The 18,827-nt window shown below is 40.7% G+C and overlaps 1 protein-coding gene across 9 annotated transcripts in view; it reads right to left on the bottom strand.

Moving 5' to 3' along the window:
- Window positions 1-650: 650 nt before the first annotated feature.
- Window positions 651-18,827, bottom strand: part of MGA (MAX dimerization protein MGA) — a gene marked incomplete at both ends in the record, with an annotated part of 79,327 nt that continues 61,150 nt past the window's right edge. For all 9 annotated transcript variants that reach the window (XM_080707258.1, XM_080707255.1, XM_080707257.1 and 6 more), the window contains 7 exons: window positions 651-1,927; window positions 2,781-2,957; window positions 4,567-4,791; window positions 5,078-5,189; window positions 6,831-7,034; window positions 11,917-11,968; window positions 15,603-15,733. In XM_080707258.1, coding sequence (XP_080563384.1) covers window positions 651-1,927; window positions 2,781-2,957; window positions 4,567-4,791; window positions 5,078-5,189; window positions 6,831-7,034; window positions 11,917-11,968; window positions 15,603-15,733 — 2,178 coding nt within the window. The remainder of the gene's footprint in view (window positions 1,928-2,780; window positions 2,958-4,566; window positions 4,792-5,077; window positions 5,190-6,830; window positions 7,035-11,916; window positions 11,969-15,602; window positions 15,734-18,827) is intronic.

Below are 18,827 nucleotides of genomic sequence, written 5' to 3'. Positions count from 1 at the left end.
AAAATAATCACCTTAATAATAAAAGTTGAAAGCATCCCTACTTTACCAGAAGGCTTGAATTTGCATTCTGATTGAAAAGGTGAGGGAATGGAAGCCACTTGGGACGTGAAAGAAGAGAAAATCTTGCCGAAGGACATAAAATCTTTCACTATGATACTCCCTGGTAGCCATCCTGTCTCTGTTATTGAAATGCCAACTAAAAACTCTCTTCTGGATCCCTTTGCACAAGCACATCACATTCCTTAGATCTTAGTTAACAATTATCAGCTCTAGTTCAGTCCACAGCAATTCCAAAGTCTCAAGCAGCTTTTTCTTTTTGGGGTGTGGGAGGGGGGACGACTAGGTACCTCTATGGAGACAGTCTTGCTATGAATGCCTTGGGTAAGAGGGGCACCTCATGTTCAGTAATGGATCACATTTTAGAGAGGATGAGGGGGCCCAGCACCACAAGTGAGGTAACACATTTTAACATGATCAGAATTTCATAGTATTTCTTTTACCAGGGTCAGCACCCTACCCCTTTCTCCATCATTAACTACCACATCAAAGTCAAGGATCAGAGCTCCATGACACAAACAGATACCTGCAGAGAAAGGAGGCAAGATTCAATTTCCCCTCACAGCCTGGCTTTTGCCTGAGGACAGACAAGTTCATTTCCCTGCGGAACTTGGTAAGGCCCCAGAGTTGCCCAATTTAGCCAGAATAGGTGCCAATGTAGGCATCACCTTGCTATCTCGACCTTCCTGGTCATTCCCTGTTAAGTTAATTTTGTGTCCAACTGACCCAACTTTGGCAGCCACAGGTGCCAAACAAGGCATCACTTTGAGACTCTGACCATCTGCATCACTGGGTGGGTGAGCTACTTTTAACCCTAAAGGCGCCAGCTTTGGCATAGGCCTCCACAAAGTGTCTGTGTTGTTGTTCTCCAGACCAGTCTTCATGTGTAGAACAGGAGGTGAGGGTACGCTTTCAGGCTCTGTACGGAGGCCAGATGTATTCTTCCCTCCATCACTAGATTTCCTGTGGGAAGGGAGGGAATCCTTTATCTCAGAGTCAATAACAATCTTAAGGACATCTGGCTCAGAGGCTGTTTCTACAAGTTGTTTTTCATTCTCAGAAAAGTCATCATCTTCTAAGTGCAAGAGGAGGGGGCTGATGGAGTCACTCTCCCCTTGAACATCAGGCAACTCCTTCAAACCCGTTCCCAAGTGGCCAACCTGGAAAGTTGCTCTGTTCCCAGGGGGGAGCTTACTGATAAAAGCCCGTTGTGCATCCTCTGGAAACTCTGAATCCACAGAGCTGGGCAGTTCAGCCAGGCTAACGGTGTCATCATTAAGCTGTTGATTAAGAAAGGCAATCTCATTGAGCAGTGAGGTCAGTGTCTCATCAGTATCATCCTCATCCTCCAGGTTAGTGAGCAGTTCGCTGGGATCAAGAGCAGCTTCCTCGATAGCCGACGCTACTTTCCTCAGTTCCATCTCTATGCTTGAGTCTTTGAGATCTTTCACCTTTAATTTATGTGATGGAGATTCCTTAGACTTTAGTCTCTCTGCTCTATATTCTCCCTCTTTCCATTTATACCGAATCCCTCTCATATCACCAGAAATCTTTCTGGGTAAGAACTCCTGTGCTTCCTGCATCCTGGAAACATCAACTATTTGTGGAAAACCAGAATCTTTATTTGCCAGGAAAGCCTGTGTTGGACACAATGCCCTTCTGCCATCTTTATAGCTTCCTCTGGAACAGATTCTATCCAAATCCTCTAAGGAGTTATCTTCATTTCTGACAATGTCTTTCAGGTGGTCTGGTGACTTGCCATCAGTAACTTCATGAGGATATTTGCTGCCACCCATATCTACCAAACTTCCCTCTGTGGCCAATGAGGTCACATTAACAATTCGTGGCATCATAAATAAGTCGTCATTTTCTGAGAAAGAAAAAGAAAACTTCATTTTAAATTTATAGTGGTAAGCTTCCCATGTGTCCCCTTTCCCCTCCCCCTAACAATTATAGCAAATGATCACTGAAGGAAGTTATAGCCAAAATTCACCAGTCTACTTTTGTCAGAGTTGATAGAAATATCAACAGTCAAATAAAATCCAACCAAAATATCTCTGATATTCCATCATTAATAAAAGTTTCGTTTAATGTTTAGAAGGGTTCCCAAGTTCATTCTTGGCCTAAGACAGAAACGCGACTTGATGCTGTATATCCAATGCTACTTTAAGGGGTAAATGGAGGCCTAGAGGTAGTATGGTAAGAGAAATGGCAAAGTCGCCAGAATGGATCTGGCAACAGAAATGAACTACTGCTTCTGGCAATGGCAACCAAATAAGTAGAATTTTAATATTTGTGAGGATGTCCTCTGAGCATAATACAAATTTAGATGCCTAGAACCTAAATAATCAAAATGACACTTTCAACTTTACCATTACCCAGAAAGGGAGTGAGTCAGGCTGCGTATGTGGGAACATACCATATCACAAAATTGATAAAATAAATATCAACACCAAGAACTCAATAACCCCTCAATATCTCTTTCACTCTGGCATCTTTTTCTATTCTTCTACTTAGAAAGTTCACAAAAGAGTTCTCAATCCAAGTGAAATACACCAATCAATACCACAGGTGAAGCCAAACAAGTTCCGAAAAGGTCATCTCTTGCCAAAGCAAATGACAACAAGATGGCTCTTTATCAGTATATAACGTATTTAGAGGTTTCCTGTCACTGTGAGATCCAAGAGATGGCTTTTCATTGCCCAAGAGACAACACTACATACCTGACTGAGCTACAGTACTGCTGACAACTTTAGGTTTCAAATCAGCTTCTAAGAGAGCAGGTGGAACAGTCACCACTGGTCCTGAGAAGAGGGGACCTTTTAAGGTAAGCACTTGCCCTTGTGGAGTCATCACGAGGTTAGCGGATGAGTGTGGAGTATCAGAAGGTGAAATGTTTCCTGTTAAAACAAACAAGCAATTAGTTACTGATAAAAGACCTTCAATGAATGCTAGTGTAGTCCAGGAGTCTAGGCAACATCCCTAAAAGCACACTCTGACTGACTTAAAAGGCAAGAGGTAAATTTCAAATTTAGTTGCAGAAACTAAATTTGAGTCACTTTTCACTGAATAATGGTTACCTGTCCCAAGGACTCTCCTCAGGGAAAGAATTTATTTGTCGAGGAACAGAAGCACTTTTCAATGGAATATTCCTGACAGTGTTAATACTGATTCAGCCTATCCCTGGGCTTCTTTTACTACAAACCTCTGACAAAGTACTTTAAGTTTCTAGGCCTGTTTTCCCATGTGTGAAATGAGATAATTGGTCACTAAATTCCTTTCCTAGAAGTAACATTATTTAAGCAAGGTGTGACAGTAGACCCCTGTAATTCTAGCACTTGGGAGGCTGACAGTAGGATAGAGATTTGAGGTCAGTGAAAGCAACTTATCAAGACCCTATTCCAAAATTAAAAATAAAGTAAGGCTGTAGGTATAGCTCAGAGGTAGAATGTCTTTGAGTTCAATTCCCAGTTCTCCACCACCAAAATAAACAAAAGTATCATCATTTGATTCTGCAAAGTGAGAACTAACACATGTTTTTTAATTGTTTTATTTTGTGGGTGTGGTACTAGGGATTAAATGTGGGTACATTCTGTCCCTGAGCTACAACCTTAATCCGTGTGTGTGTGTGTGTGTGTGTGTGTGTGTGTGTGTGTGTGTGTTATACTGGGGAGAGTACTCAGAGACATTCTATCTGTGAACTATACCCCCAGCCCTATTTTATTCTTTTATTTTGAAACAGGGTCTCACTAAAATTGTGAGGGTCTCAATAAGTTGCTGAGGCTGTCCGCAAAGCTGTAATCCTTCTGTCTCGGCCTCTCTAGTACTGGGATTACAAGCATACACCACCATACCTGGCTAACATTTTATTTTGAAACAGGGTCTCATTAAGTTAATAAGGGTAATCTTGAACCTGTGACCCTCCTATCTCAACTTCCCAAATTCTGGGATTACAAATGTGCACCACCATGCCTGGCTTTAATTCTTGTTTCACTATCTATCTGGTACAATAAATAAAAATTTTCTGGTTCATACCTGGGCTACCCAAAGAGTAAAACAAGGATATGCCTTTCACTCAAAGATACAAACAAGTAACATAAAATATAAATTTACTACTAAAATCAAGATAGAACTTAATACTATTTTACTTTGTTCCTTAATAAAAATGAAACTGAAAGAGAGCCTGCGTCATCAAAATTTACAGCAGATAAAATATAGTAGTCTTACTTGCTGCACAGACCCAAGTTCCTAGGTTCAAGCAATCCATTTGCCTGAGACTTCCAAGTAGCTGCTGGGACCACAGGTAAACATCAACATACCCAATCCCCCCCAAAAAAAATCCTATTCATTTGGCTCAGCTAGATCCAAATATATAACTGTAGGCTGTCCCTGGGTTTAATACCCAGTACTATAAAAAAAAAATTAAACTATGGCCAAGAGAAGACATTCAATCTGCTAAACAAAATTATGTTCATCTACATTAAGGAAAGCAAAGAATGTCCCTCCTACCTGTGGCCTGGTCTCTTTTTCTGGAAAGAATCAAAGGTTTCCCCCTCCTGTTATTTATAAACATCTGTCCGAGATCTACAGATGATGATGTTTGCTGTTTGCTAGTTCTGGGAGACACATCAAACTCATCTGATCCCATCTTCTTTTTTCTTTTTTGTGCCTCTAGTGCTTGTTGTTTTGCATAAATATACTCTAGTTTCTTCAGGACAACTTCTTCTGTCTTACCTACAGGTTAATAGGGAATAAATGATCACTCTCTGTGTGACCCCACATAATAATGAGAAATAGAGTCAACTGCAATCCAGTTGATTTAACTATATTCCCCAAAACTATGGAAGGCAAGAGTGATTATAATCCTTAAGATATGTCCAACCCATTCAAAAAATAACTGCTGTAAATTTGGGGAGCCAAGCAGCCTTAAACTAAGCTGTACCTGTAGGTTTCACTCAAGAATTTCTCCTTGCTAAAGCTGTTATTGTGCTCTTTACCACAGACTGTTTATATATCTCACCTGAAAGAGATGATACTTTCCGTATTAGAATATTCCGTTTTCGAGTCAGGAGATTTTTCTGTCCTATTAATTTGTCTGCCTGATCTGTAAGTCCCTGAATTTCACTGAATGCCTAAAATAGAAACAGTAATATGTCAATTAATCCATTCCATATTAAAAGCAGGAGAGACTTATACAACTTCCTTAATGAAAAAAAATTTATAATTTGAGGGGTTTTTTTTTTTTTTTGGCAGCACTGAGGATGGAACCCAGGGGGGCTTTCTACCTCTGAACTACATTCAAAGTCGTACTTTTAAAATCTGTTTTATTTTGCCGGGCGTGGTGGCGCATGCTTGTAATCCCCGCGCTTGGGAGGCGGAGACAGGAGGATCGCGCAGGTTCGAAGCCAGCCACGCTGGCGTAAGAGACCCTGTTTCAAAAAATATAAAAATAGGTCTGGGAGTGTAGCTCGGAGGTAGAAGGGCTTCCAGGAACCCCAGTACCACCAAAAAAACAAAAAAAAAAACTGTTTTCTTTTTATTTTTATTTGGTGGTATTGGGGTTCCTGGAAACCCTTCTAGCTCTGGGCTACACTCCCAGACCTATTTTATATATATTTTTTAAATTTGGAAACAGGGTCTCTTAAGCCAGTGAAGCTGGCTTCGAACCTGCGCGATCCTCCTGTCTCCGCCTCCCAAACGCGGGGATTACAAGCGTGAGACACCACGCCCGGCCTTTTTTATTCCTTATTTTGAAACAGGGTCTCACTTAGTTGCAAAGGGCCTCATTAATTAGTAGCTGAGGCTGGCCTGGAACTGTGATTCTCCTGTCTCAGTCTCCCAAATGCTGGTATTACATGTGCCACCACACCCAGCTTCAATTTTAGAATTCTTTATAATGCCATTTAAAACAACTAGTGATGTATCAGAAAAAATTTTTGTTAAATTGTATGATCTTTTCTGGGTTTTTATCTTTAGGGAATTTATATAATGATTATTTCCAAAGACAATCATTGAGCAAAAAAATAGGCATTCCACTACTGTAAGAAAATGCAAAGCATTCATGTTTTTCTTAGATTTTAATCAACTTTAAAATAATCTCCTAGCCAGGCGTGGTGGTGCACACTAGTAATCCCTGCACTTGGGAGGCAAAGACAGGAGGATCGCGTAGGTTTGAAGCCAGCCTCACTGGCTTAAGAGTCCCTGTTTCCAAATAAAAATATAAAATAGGTCTGGGAGTGTAGCCCAGAGGTAGAGGGGTTCCATCCCCAGTACCACCAAAAAAATAATTAATTAATTAATCTTTAGTGTATGTAAAATTTGGTTAAAATAATATTATTCTAGAGGGTTATGAATGCTTATTATATACTTCTCCAACTTCTACTTCAAAGTAATTTAGATATCCTATATGCAACATTAAAATTTTGGCCAACATGAATATTTCAGATTTTCTTTTAGGATAAATGGCAATTGTTAAGATATGTTAAAATACCATTTATGCTATGCTATGTTTTAAACTGTTCTAAATACCATGGGGAACAATGTAAAGAGAATGTGGTAAACGAAGTTAATCAGTTTCTGATTTTATTTGGAGGATAGGTTCTAGATTTAAAACCCTAACCTGCAATGGAAAGCTACTCTGACTCAATACAATGACTCCCTCCTTTTACTAAACACAAGTAAGTCTATTTCAATCTCCTTCATATGGCAAGAGATCCCATCTGCTCACAATATCTGTAAATTTCATAATCAGATTCTCAAAACACTTAACTTACCCGAGTAAGAATAAGACTTTTGGAAACCTTGGAAGAATGAAGTAATCCCAATGTGATCTTCAGCTTTTCAAAAAGATCCCTCATTTCACCACGTCGCCTTCGCTCATTAGCAGTGTGTGTCCGGCGATAATAAGCAAAAGCTTCTGCTTCCTTCTGTAGCTTGTCACTCCAATAATCAGATTTTCTTTTTAGAGAAACTGGCGCCTGCCCAAACAAAACTGCCTGCTCAGCGTATTTTTATACATTCCAGCCCTCTTTCTCCATCTTGAATAGCACTGCTCTATCTCAGAAACACATCACCTGTCTAGACGGCTGTAACAGACTCAGTTGTTCATCTTACTAACAGTCTATCCTTCCTTTACATCTAATATCAACAATGCCAACAGCATAAAATTAGAATATATACTCGTGTAATCATGTCACTTCTCAGCTTAAATTACAGTGGTTCTCAAATGAGAAAAAATTTAAAAGTAGGGGGCAATAAGAAATCTGGCCAAAGCATGCATGCATGCATATATATATATATATAGATAGATAGAGTGTGTGTGTGGGGGGGGAGTTGGGGGATGGAATCCAGGGGCAGGGGCATTTGACCGCCAAGCTATACCCCTAGCCTTATTTTTTATTCTTTTTTTTGAAACAGGGTCTCACTAAGTCGCAGAGGGCCTCACTAAATAGCTGAGGCTGTCCGCGCACCACAATCCTCCAGTTTCAGCCTCCCGATATACAATATATTATTAAAATAGAAGTATTACAGGTTCTTGGCCAGCCTCAGCTACTTAGTAAAACCCTTCAAAATTTTAGCAAGACCCTGTTTCAAAATAAAGAATAAAAAATAGCGCTAAAAATATAGCTGGGAGGTAAGAATGCTCCTGGATTCAATCCCTGGTACCATAAAATAAAGTAAAATAAAACTAGTTTTTTATTGGTGAAAAGTAGATTTTTTGTGAAAGTGGGGATCAAACCCAGGGTCATTCTATCTGAGCCACACCCCTCGCCTTATTTTTTATTCCTTATTTTGAACAGGGTCTCATTAAGTTGCGGAGGGCCTCACAGGTTGCTGAGGCTGTCAGTGAACCAGGGATCCTCCTATCTCAGGCTCTCAACTACTGGAATCACAAGTGTGTGCCACCATGCCTAGCTGAAAGGAGATTTTTTTGTGGGGGAAGGGAGGTACCAGAGATGGGCTGAAAGTGTTTTCTTTATTTTGAAACAGGGTCTCATTAAGTTGCAAAAAGCCTCACTAAGTAGCTGAGGCTGTCTGCGAACCATGATCCTACTTTCTCAGCCTCCTGAATGCTGAGATTACAAGCATGTACCACCATGCTCGGTTCGCGTACAGCCTCAGCTACTTAGTGAGGCCTCTGCAACTCAGTGAGACCCTGTTTCAAAAATAAAAAGACTAAAAAATAGGGCTGGGGATGTAGCTTGGGGGTAGAATGCCCCTAGGTTACAAGCCCAATACCATAAATAAAATAAAATAAAATTAAATTAAATTAAATACAAAATAGGGCTGGGGGTATAGCTCACAGAAAGAATGTCCCTGGGTTCAATCCCCAGTATTGCCCCCCCCAAAATTATTTTATTTTCTATTTTGATGTTAGCACTGATTTCTTGCCCAGTACCACAAAAAGGAAAAAAAAAAAAATAATATAGGGTAGGGGAGTAACTCAGAGATAAAATATCTCCAGGTTCAGCCAGCGCGCACGCGCACACACACACACACACACACACACACACACACACACCCCCACCTGGGTCTGGTAGCACACACTTGTAATCCCAGCATTTTGGAAGGCTAAGACATGAAGATCACGGTTCTCAGACAGCCTCATCTACTTAGTGAGGCCCTTTTCCAATAAAGAATAAAAAACAAGGATGGGGTATCACTCAGAGGTAGAATGCCCCTGGGTTCCATCCGCAGTACCGAAGAAAGAAAAGAAAAGAAAAGAAAAGAAAAGAAAAGAAAAGAAAAGAAAGGAAAAGAAAAGAAAAGAAAAGAAAGGAAAAGAAAGAGAGAAAGGGAGGAAGAAAAGGAAGGAAGGAAAGAAAGAAAAGGAGGGAGGAAGAGAGAAAGAGAGAAAGAAAATAGGGATGGGGATGTAGCTCAGAGGAATAATGCCCCTGGATTCCATCCCCAGTAATGCATAAAAATAAAGAAATAAAAATAAATTAATATTAATAGGAAAAATAAAGTTATGCTAAATTGCTGAGGCTGACCTTGAATCTTGATTCTCCTGTCTCAGCCTTTTAAGTACTGGAATTACAGATGTGCATTACCACACTGAGTTATTTACACACTTTTTCTTTTTTGTGGTGCTGGGGATCTCAATTAATTGCTGAGGCTAGGTGCAAACTTATAATCTCCTGTCTCAGCCTCCCAAATACTAGGATTATAGGTGTGTACCACTACACCTGGCTATACATTTTTCAAAGCGAAGATAAGTCTTCTGTATTTTATTGAGGGGTCATAAAAATTCTAAAGAAAATGTAATGGTGGCTATACTACTGTAACACTTTAAATATCCATAGAAGCCAGGCGTGGTGGTGCATGCTTGTAATCCCAGCATTTGGGAGGCTGAGACCAGAGGATCGCGGTTCGCGGACAGCCTCAGCTACTTAGTGAGGCCCTCTGCAACTCAGTGAGACCCAGTTTCAAAATAAAGAATAAAAAAAAATAGGGCAGGGGGTGTAGCTCAGAGGTTGAATGCCCCGGGTTCCACCTCCAGACCCGTAAAAAAAAAATAAAAAATAAAAAATAAAAAAATCCATAGAAAGTGAATAATCAGCTTTTTTTTTTTTTTTTTTTTTTTTTTTTTTGCAGTACTGGGGATGGAAGCCAGGGGCATTCTACCTCTAAGGTACACCCCCAACCCTATTATTTTAGTTTTGGGGTTTTTTTTTTATGTGGGTCTAGGGATGGAACCCAGGTGCATTTGACTTCCGAGCTACACCCCCTGCCCTGTTTTCTTATTATTTATTTTGAAATAGGGTCTCACTAGTAGCTGAGGCTGTCCACGAACGGCAATCCTCCGGTCTCAGCCTCCCAAATGCTGGGATTACAAGGGAGCGCCACTATGCCCAGCCCAACCCTATCTTTCCTTCCTTCCTTCCTTCCTTCCTTCCTTCCTTCCTTCCTTCCTTCCTTTTTTTTGGGCAGGTGTGGGGATGGAACCCAGGGGTCATTCAACCTCCAAGCCACACCCCCTGCCCTATTTGTCTTATTCTTTATTTTGAAACCGGGACTCACTGAGTTGCAGAGGGCCTCACCAAGTAGCTGAGCTTGTAATTCTAGCATTTGGGAGGCTGAGACAGGAGGATCATTGTGGGGAGCCGAGAAGCAATGTCCCTAAAAACCACCCTAAGCTTCCCCCAGGCTGCAGCTGTACTCTGGATGACCGCAACTTGCTTTAAAAGAAGAACAGAGAGCAGTTATCACTGAGGCAAGGCCAACAGAATGTGAGCAGTTAAAAATAAGTTAGGGACTAACAGTTCTCTTCCTGCCCTCGCTCTGATCAATGTAGCTCATGGCCATGAGAAAAGTTAGAGCAAACAATAAGACTTTCATACTGCAAAGGTTTATTGAAGGTTTAACATTCACCAGATGTAACATTGTGTGCGCAGATATCTGACTGTTCTAACATTCCAGCAAACTGTGTACGTGACATCCGTGCCTTGCGGCTTCCCGCCACTTCCCCCTCGGGGCTGTGTGCAAAAGGCTGTATTGGCAACTCCTGATTGGTCGCCCTGGCTCCACTCCTCCTCCTTAGCCCTTCTCCCCTTCCCCCAGCCTCTCACTGCATAAAAGGCTTGCCCCAACAATAAAGCTTGCTTCAGATCCTCATCCTGTGTCTGGAGTCATCCCTTCCCTACTAACCAATTTGCTTCCACAGGTATTCAGGAGAAGTTTCTCACCCACCACGTTGTGCGGTTGCCTTTTGGACAGCTCTCACTGCTGGTCAGCGAGAACTCGGAGCCCTTTGGGGCTCCCCCCGCGGGGAACCGCAGATCATGATTCGTGAACAGCCTCAGCTACTTAGTGAGGCCCTTCGCAACTTAGTGAGACCCTGTTTCAAAATAAAGAATAAAAAATAGGGCAGGGGGTATAGCTTGGAGGTCAAATGCCCCTGGGTTCTATCCCCCCCCCACACACACACACAAAAAAAAAAGCCAGGCGTGGTGGCGCATGCTTGTAATCCCCTCACGTGGAAGGCTGAGACAGGAGAATCACACAGGTTCGAAGCCAGCCTCAGCTATTTAGTGAGACCCTGTTTTCAAATAAAATATAAACTAGGTCTAGGAGTATAGCCCAGAGGTAGAAAGCCCCTAGGTTCTACCCCAGTACCACCAAAAACCAAAAACAAAAAGATAAACGCTAGACTTAATTATGCTATCATGAAATCATTCACTGAACGCTGGGCATGGTGGCGCATGCTTGTAATCCCTGCACTTGGGAGGCGGAGACAGGAGGATCCCACAGGTTCAAAGCCAGCCTCACTGGCTTGAGACCCTGTTTCCAAATAAAAAATATAAAAAATAGGTCTGGTAGTGTAGCCCAGAGGTAGAAGGGTTTCTAGGAACCCCAGTACCACCAAGAAAAGAAATCATTCACTGAATATATAAAGTAAATTAACATATTTATGTTTATAAACATATTTATATAACTTCACGACTCCCTGAACAACTATCCATTTTTGTAAAATGAGCAATCTGGGGCACTGAAAAATCATAGGCCTAGGCTTATAAGAAAGAATGCCAAATTGTTTTATATCAAATCATTACAGTATATGATTAGTTTTCAAAGCCAGGCGTGTGGCGTACACTTGTAATCCCCAGCTTGGGATGCAGAGACAGGAGGATCGCGCAGGTTCGAAGCCAGCCGCGCCGGCTTAAGAGACCCTGTTTCCAAAAATAAAAAAGTATAAAACAGGTCTGGGAGAGTAGCCCCGGAAGTAGAAGGGCTTCCAGGAACCCCAGTACCACCAAAAAAAAAAAAGAGGCCCCAAACAAAAGATGTTATTTCATAACAAATGAATGTTATCAATTTTATTAAATGAATGATTATCATTAAATATGTTGTAATTACCTTTCGACTCCTTTCAACAGCCTTTTCATCTGTAGAGATATGGGTCCGACACCTAGATAAAAATAGCATTTTTCAATGTCTTAATGAAATTCACTAATGTAAGACCTATTTATCAAATATATATAAACCACACCATTCCAAGCCAGGCATGCTGACACATGCCTATCATCCCACTAGTTGGGAGGTTGAGACAGAAGGGTGTATTTCAAGAGGTAGGACCCTGAGTTCAATTCCCTTTTCCACCAAAAATAAATTATTTATCTAAACAAAATAGCCCACTTCATTTCCAACTGTCTAAACTGGAACCAATTTCTTTCCTTTAAGGTACAATTGACGGTTGTGTTATCTAGTCAACAAAATACTTTGTTCCTCTAAGAGTACCCAAATAGTCAATAAAACTGCAAAGTACTTCAATCAAGAAATAGTTCAGACACAGAACCATATAAACAAATATATTATCAATACCCAGTTATGCACCATCCAGCTTGAGAAATAATTCATCTCAAAAGCAGAGCTCTTGGCCGGGCATGGTGGCACACGCTTATAATCCCAGCATTCAGGAGGCTGAGACCAGAGGATAGCGGTTCGCGGACAGACTCAGCTACTAAGTGAGGCCCTCTGCAACTTAGTGAGACCCTGTTTGAAAACAAAGAATAAAAAATAGGGAAGGGAGTATAGCTTGGAGGTCGAATGCCCCTGGGTTCCATCCCCAGACCTGAAAAAAAAAAAAAAACCAAAAAAAAACCAAAAAAAAAACAGAGCTCCCACCGGGCATGGTAGCACACGCTTGTAATCCTCGAGTTTGGGAGGCTGAGACAGGAAAATCCTGCAGGTTCGAAGCCAGCTTCAGCTGGCTTAAGAGACCCTGTTTCCAAATAAAAATATAAAATAGGTCTGGGAGTATAGCCTGGAGGTAGAAGGCCCCTGGGTTCTATCTCCAGTACCACCAAAAAACAAACAAACAAACAAACAAAAAAACCAGAGCTCCCAGTGTGGGCTGAGGGCAGTGCATGCTTGTACTGCCTGCTACACAAGAGGTCGAGATACAAGGACTCAAGTTTGAGATCAGCCTGGACAACTTAGCAAGAACCTTGTCTCAAAAAGAAAAAACCAACTGGTGGTGGTAACATGTACAATCCCAGTGCACGGCAGGCTGAGAACGGAGGATCTAAGATTGGAGAACTGCCTGAGCAACTGAGAGAGACACTGTTTCAAAATAAGAAATGGCTGGAGATAAAACTCAGCGGCTAGAACATCCACTGATACCATCCCAGTGGTAGAACATCCACAAAGATTTTTGTGGTACTAAGGCTTGAACCCAGGGACATTCTACCTCTGAGCTACACCCCTAAGCCTAGCCCCCCACCCCCGCACTACTGGGGATGGAACCCAGGGGGGCATTCTAACTGAGCCACACCCACAACCTGATTTTTTATTCTTTATTTATAAACAGGATCTGAGTTGCATGGGGCCTTTCTATGTAGCTGAGGCTGTGAACCTCGATCCTGCTGTCTCAGCTTCCCAAATGCTGGGATTACAAGCATGTGCCACCACACCCGGCTTCCCTAGCCCTATTTTTTATTCTTTATTTTGAAACAGGGTTTCACTAAGTTGTGGAAAGCCTCACTGGCTGTGAACGCAAGATCCTCCTGTCTCAGCCTCCTAAGAAATGGGATTACAAACATGTGCCACTAAGCCCGGCTCCCCCAGCTCTTTCAATATTAATTATTTTGTGCAGCTGAGAGTGAACCCAGGAGCATTCTACCTCAGAGCTACACCTCTAGACCTTTTTAATTTTTTACTGGTACCAGTACCTTAATGAAAAAATTAGCCGGATATGGTGGCACACACTTGTAATTCCAGTACTTAGGCAGATGAGACAGGAAGATTGTAGGTTCAAAGTCAGACTCAGGAACTTAGCAAGACCCTCTTTCAAACTTAAAAAAAAAAAAAAAAAAAAAAAAGGAAGCCGGGCATGGTGGTGCAGTTTTGTAATCAAAGTACCTGAAAGGCTAAGAGAGGAGGATCATAAGTTTAAAGTCAGCCTCGGCAACTTAGCAAGGCCCCCTGCAACTTAGCAAGACCCTGTTTCCAAACAAGAAATAAAATCAGGTTAAGAGTATAACTTGGAGAAAGAATGCCTCTGGTTCCATCCGTAGTATCTATCAATCAATCTACCAAGGGCTCAAGGTATAGCTAGAGGTAGAATGCCCCTGGGCTCAATACTCAGTACCACCCCACTATCACCACCAAAAGAAAAATAAATTATCTTTGTTGAGTAATCCACTATGTCAGTTATTACGCTAGCTACATGTATTAGTTAACACTTCAAACAGAGCCAACTGTCTTCATTTTATAGGTAAGAAATCTGTAGATTTGTCATTTCGAAGGTAAAAAAAAATAATAATTCTGACGTTAACTGGGTGTAGTGGTACATACCTGCAATCCCAGTATTTGAGAGGCTGAGACAGGAGAACAGCAGGTTTTTGGCCAGCCTCAGCAACTCTACAAAACCCTATTTAAAAATTACAAATCAAGCCAGGGATGGTGGCACATGCTTATAATCCCAGCACTTGGAAGGCTGAGACAGAAGAATTGCACAGGTTTGAAGCCAGCCTCAGCAACTTAGTGAGATCCTATTTCCACATAAAGTATAAAATAGGTCTGGGAGTATAGCCCAGAAATAGAAAAGCCCCTGGGTTCCACTCCCAGTACCAAAAAAATAAAAATAAATAAATAAAAAATAGGGCTGGGGGGTGTAGCTCAGAAGTAAAATGCTCCTGGACTCCATTCCAGTACCACAAAAAAAAAAAAAAAAAAAAAAAGCCAGGCATGGTGGCACATGCCTATAATCCCAGTACTTAAAGAGGCTGTGACAGCCGGGCATAGTGGCGCACACTTGTTATCTCTGAGCTTGGGAGGCAGAGACAGGAGGATCATGCAAGTTCAAAGCCAGCCTCCCTGGCTTAAGAGACCCTATCTCCAAATAAAAATATAAAATAGGTCTGGGAGTGTATCCTGGAGATAGAAGGGTTTCCAGGAACCCCAGTACCACCACCAAAAATAAATAAATAAATAAATAAATAAATAAATAAATAAATAAATAAATAAATAAATAGGCCGAGACTGGAGGATCACAGGTTTGAGGCAGCCTCAAAACTTAGTGAGACTCTCAGCAACCTAGTGAGACCCATTTCATTCCCATATACATTAGGCTGGTGGTACAGCTTAAGAGATGAATTCCCTGGGTTCAATCCCTAGCATCATAAAAATAAAATAAAAACCAAACGAACCAAACAAAGAAAAAAACCCAAGGAGCTGGGGTTGTGGCTCAGAAGTAGAATGCTCCAGCACTTAAAAAAAAAAAAAGAAAACTGAGATTCAGAGAGATTAGACTTGTCCAAGATTATATACCTACAAACAAAACTATTATTTTAATACCAGTATATCAGGCTCTCAAAGTATATGTTATTCTCAATTATACACTGTCTTCTAGCAAAGACCAAGGCACATTAATTACCTCCTAATTCCAGCTTCTCTTCTCTTCAATACTAATCAGAGAAAAAAAAGCTAGAGGAACAAGGCCACCAGGCCAGTTACTCAGAGCTCATGCTCATACAGAAAACACCTGGTTTTCTTCTTCTGGTTACAAAGCAACAAGGATAACAATATGCAGTAAGACTTACGGCTGTTTGAATGACTGTGTGTGAACTGCTGTGGTCTTCTTATGGGCAACATTAATTTCCTCTGAAATATCTTCTATAGTCTCAATGTCCACCTGCTCCTCATCATCCTCAATGTATTCTACACAATTGTTCTGAAACACATCATGATTTGAACAGTAAATAGTGTACTGGGAAGCATGCTTATCTAAACTTTTCAACTGCATGCTCCCTTTATAAAACCAACTAGTCCCAAACACTCTAAAACAGTAAGTATTAATACATCATAAAAAGGAATTAAGTCAGAGGGACAATATATAATTAGAGTTAACAACCAAAAACTATAGAAATCAAAGACACATAGCAAACAGACATCATTAATTCAAAAGACTAAAGAGAGTCCCCAAAGGGCTGTACTGATTGATGTTTCAATGTTATTTCTACTAGACAAACTGTAGGTATTAAATCTTCCTAAATCCTAAGTGTAAATAACAATAAAATAAAATTTAGTGATGGAAAAGGGAAAAAAATTCTATGAGGGCTGGGGATGTAGTTCACTGGTAGAGCATGAGTGAGGCCCTGTAAAATCACAAGAGGGAACAAGCAAGCTAATTTTTTCCCCTTTTTTTGTGGTACTAGGGATTGAACCCAGGGGAATTCTACCTCCAAGCTATATTCCCAGCTCTATTTTTTATTCTTTGTTTTAAACAGGGTCTCATTGAGTTGCAAGGGGCCTAAATAACTGAGGCAGTCCGCAAACCGCGATCCTCCTTGTCTCAGCGTCCCAAATGCTGGGATTACAAGCATGCTCCACCACGCTAGGGCAAGCTATTTTAAGAGGGTTTCATGACTAACACCACACAGAATGCCCACAAATAAATACTCATTAACATACACAAGGCAGGCATGGAAACAGAACTAACCCCAGACATTTTTATAAGTCTCTTAGTCCTAAATAAGAGCTTTTGAGAAATTCCAGGTTTCAAAAGAAACCCAGGATTGATGTACTTCCTTATACCAAAAAGGAAAAAAAAAAAGGTCAACCACGTAAGTACTTATTGAGCACCTGTCACAGAAACTATTTTATATAACAGTAGAATTATATGAATATATGGGGTAAGCAGGTATTTCAGGTCTACCTGAGTGTTTAGTATGCCAGAAAAAAAACAGAATATTATGTTATATATACTCATACTGTACCAGAGAGGTAAACTCAAAAATAAAGCATCCAATTACCTTTTTAATTCTGTTTAAACCCGCTGCAAAAATTACCCCAAATTAAAGGTTCCATAAGGCTGATTAGACACTAAAATATAAGCTATCATTTATATTCCTCACCCAATTTAAATATATTAAAATTAAACAATGTAAATATGTATATTAAAATTAACTCAGCTAGGCTTGTAATCCCAGTGCTTGGGAGAGGAGACAGGAGGATAGGAGGCGGAGACAGGAGGATTGTGGAGGTTCAAAACCAGCCATGCTGGCTTAAGAGACCCTGTTTCCAAATAAAAAGTATAAAACAGGTCTGGGAGTATAGCCCGGAGGTGGAAGGGTTTCCAGGAACCCCAGTACCACCAGGGGGGGTGGGGGGGGTGGGGGGAATTTAACTCAGCTAGTAGGTGTGGTGGCCTATGCCTGTAATACTACTACTTGGGAGGAAAAAACAGGACTGCAGGTTCAAAGGCAGCCTCTGTAACATAGTGAGTCTTTCCACAATCTAGTGAGGCTGTTTCAAGGGCAAGGGTTATAGTGTAAAGGTAGAATGCCCCTGGGGTTCAAACCCCAATACTACCAAAAAACAAAAACAAAAACCCTCTTGGAAGTAAAATCAACAAAGTCCCAACAAAATCTACAGATTAAGTAATGATGGAGCATGTGCTTTGGAATGTCTAAATGGAAGGATGTGTGTCTACTGCATGGTTTTAACTGCAGGTTCATAACTAATACCCAACAGCTTAAAGTGGCTACTCCCAACCTTCCTCACGCCATTCTAATACAACACTAATAACAAGAATGAAGATAACTTAGGCAGGAGACATATATATAAATATGATGGAGAATTTAGATATTAGGGATTTTAACATAATGCCCTTACTTTAATACATTCAAGCAATATCTTCTTGTATGATTATGGCAATCTAAAGGCTCTAAGTCAGTTTCATCAACAGCAATAGCTTTCACTGGTTTTAAAGCTGGACTGCCTTTTGGTCTGATGTTTACCTGGACTGACTATAATGGTAGATTAAGGTACTCTAAGAGCTACAATGTAATTTTTTTCCCCTAATACTGGGGACTGAACCAAGCAATATATATCCCCAAACCTGTTTGTTTGTTCTTTCTTTCTTTCTTCTTCTTCTTCTTCTTTTTTTTTTTTGGAAACAGGGCCTCACTAAATTGTGGATGGCAATGGTAAATTGCTGAGGCTAGCCATGAATCCTCCTGTCCCAGCCTCCCAAGTACTGGGATTACAAGCATGTCCCACCAAACTCAGTGAATTCAGATTCTTGGATAGTATTAGGCTACATATCTTTAGAACTGATTAAGCTATATAGAAAGCATAAGACAAATGTAGAGAATCATCCAATTTTAAACTAGATCCTCATATACTCTATGAGGACATAAATGAGACAACTGAGCCCAGTGTGGTGGTGCATGCTTATAATTTGGGATGCTGTGATAGAAGGCGTTTAGATTTTTTAACATTTTAGAGTTTAAAAAATACTAATCTTTTTGTTATTGTTTATCTGTATAGGCAGCTAGGTGTTAACAAAGAAGAATCAGAAAACACAGGGGCTAAATGAATTTCAAGGAAGTGAGATTCTGAATTACCAGCTGCAGACAGGGGACTATGTCATATGCTCCTGAAGAGACCCATGTCAGTTTAAATTCCAGGGCACTGCATAGCCAACTGGCTATGGTCTCCTAATGTTTTACATCAGACCTAAGTCAGGGTCAGCAAACCACAGCCTGCTTTTATAAACAAAGTGTTACTAGAACTCGTCCACACTCATTCACTTACATATTGTTTGTGGCTGCTTCCACAATACAACAGCAGTTGAGCCATCTAGCCTGCAAAGTCTAAACTGTTTACTATTTGGTCCTTTACTGAAAATTTGTCTAACTACTGCTCTGTATTTTATCTCATATCTGACTCTTAAGTTATTTAGTTCAATAAAAACACCCCTAAATAGGAAGCCTAAAAAATGCTTCAAGGAACATTTTTTAAATAAAATATAAAGGCTATAG

This window comes from Muscardinus avellanarius (genome assembly GCF_963383645.1).
Source record: "Muscardinus avellanarius genome assembly, chromosome: 12".
Taxonomy (NCBI): domain Eukaryota; kingdom Metazoa; phylum Chordata; class Mammalia; order Rodentia; family Gliridae; genus Muscardinus; species Muscardinus avellanarius.
The sequence above is the reverse complement of the archived record's forward strand: the minus strand, read 5'-3'. Positions and strand labels throughout refer to the sequence as shown.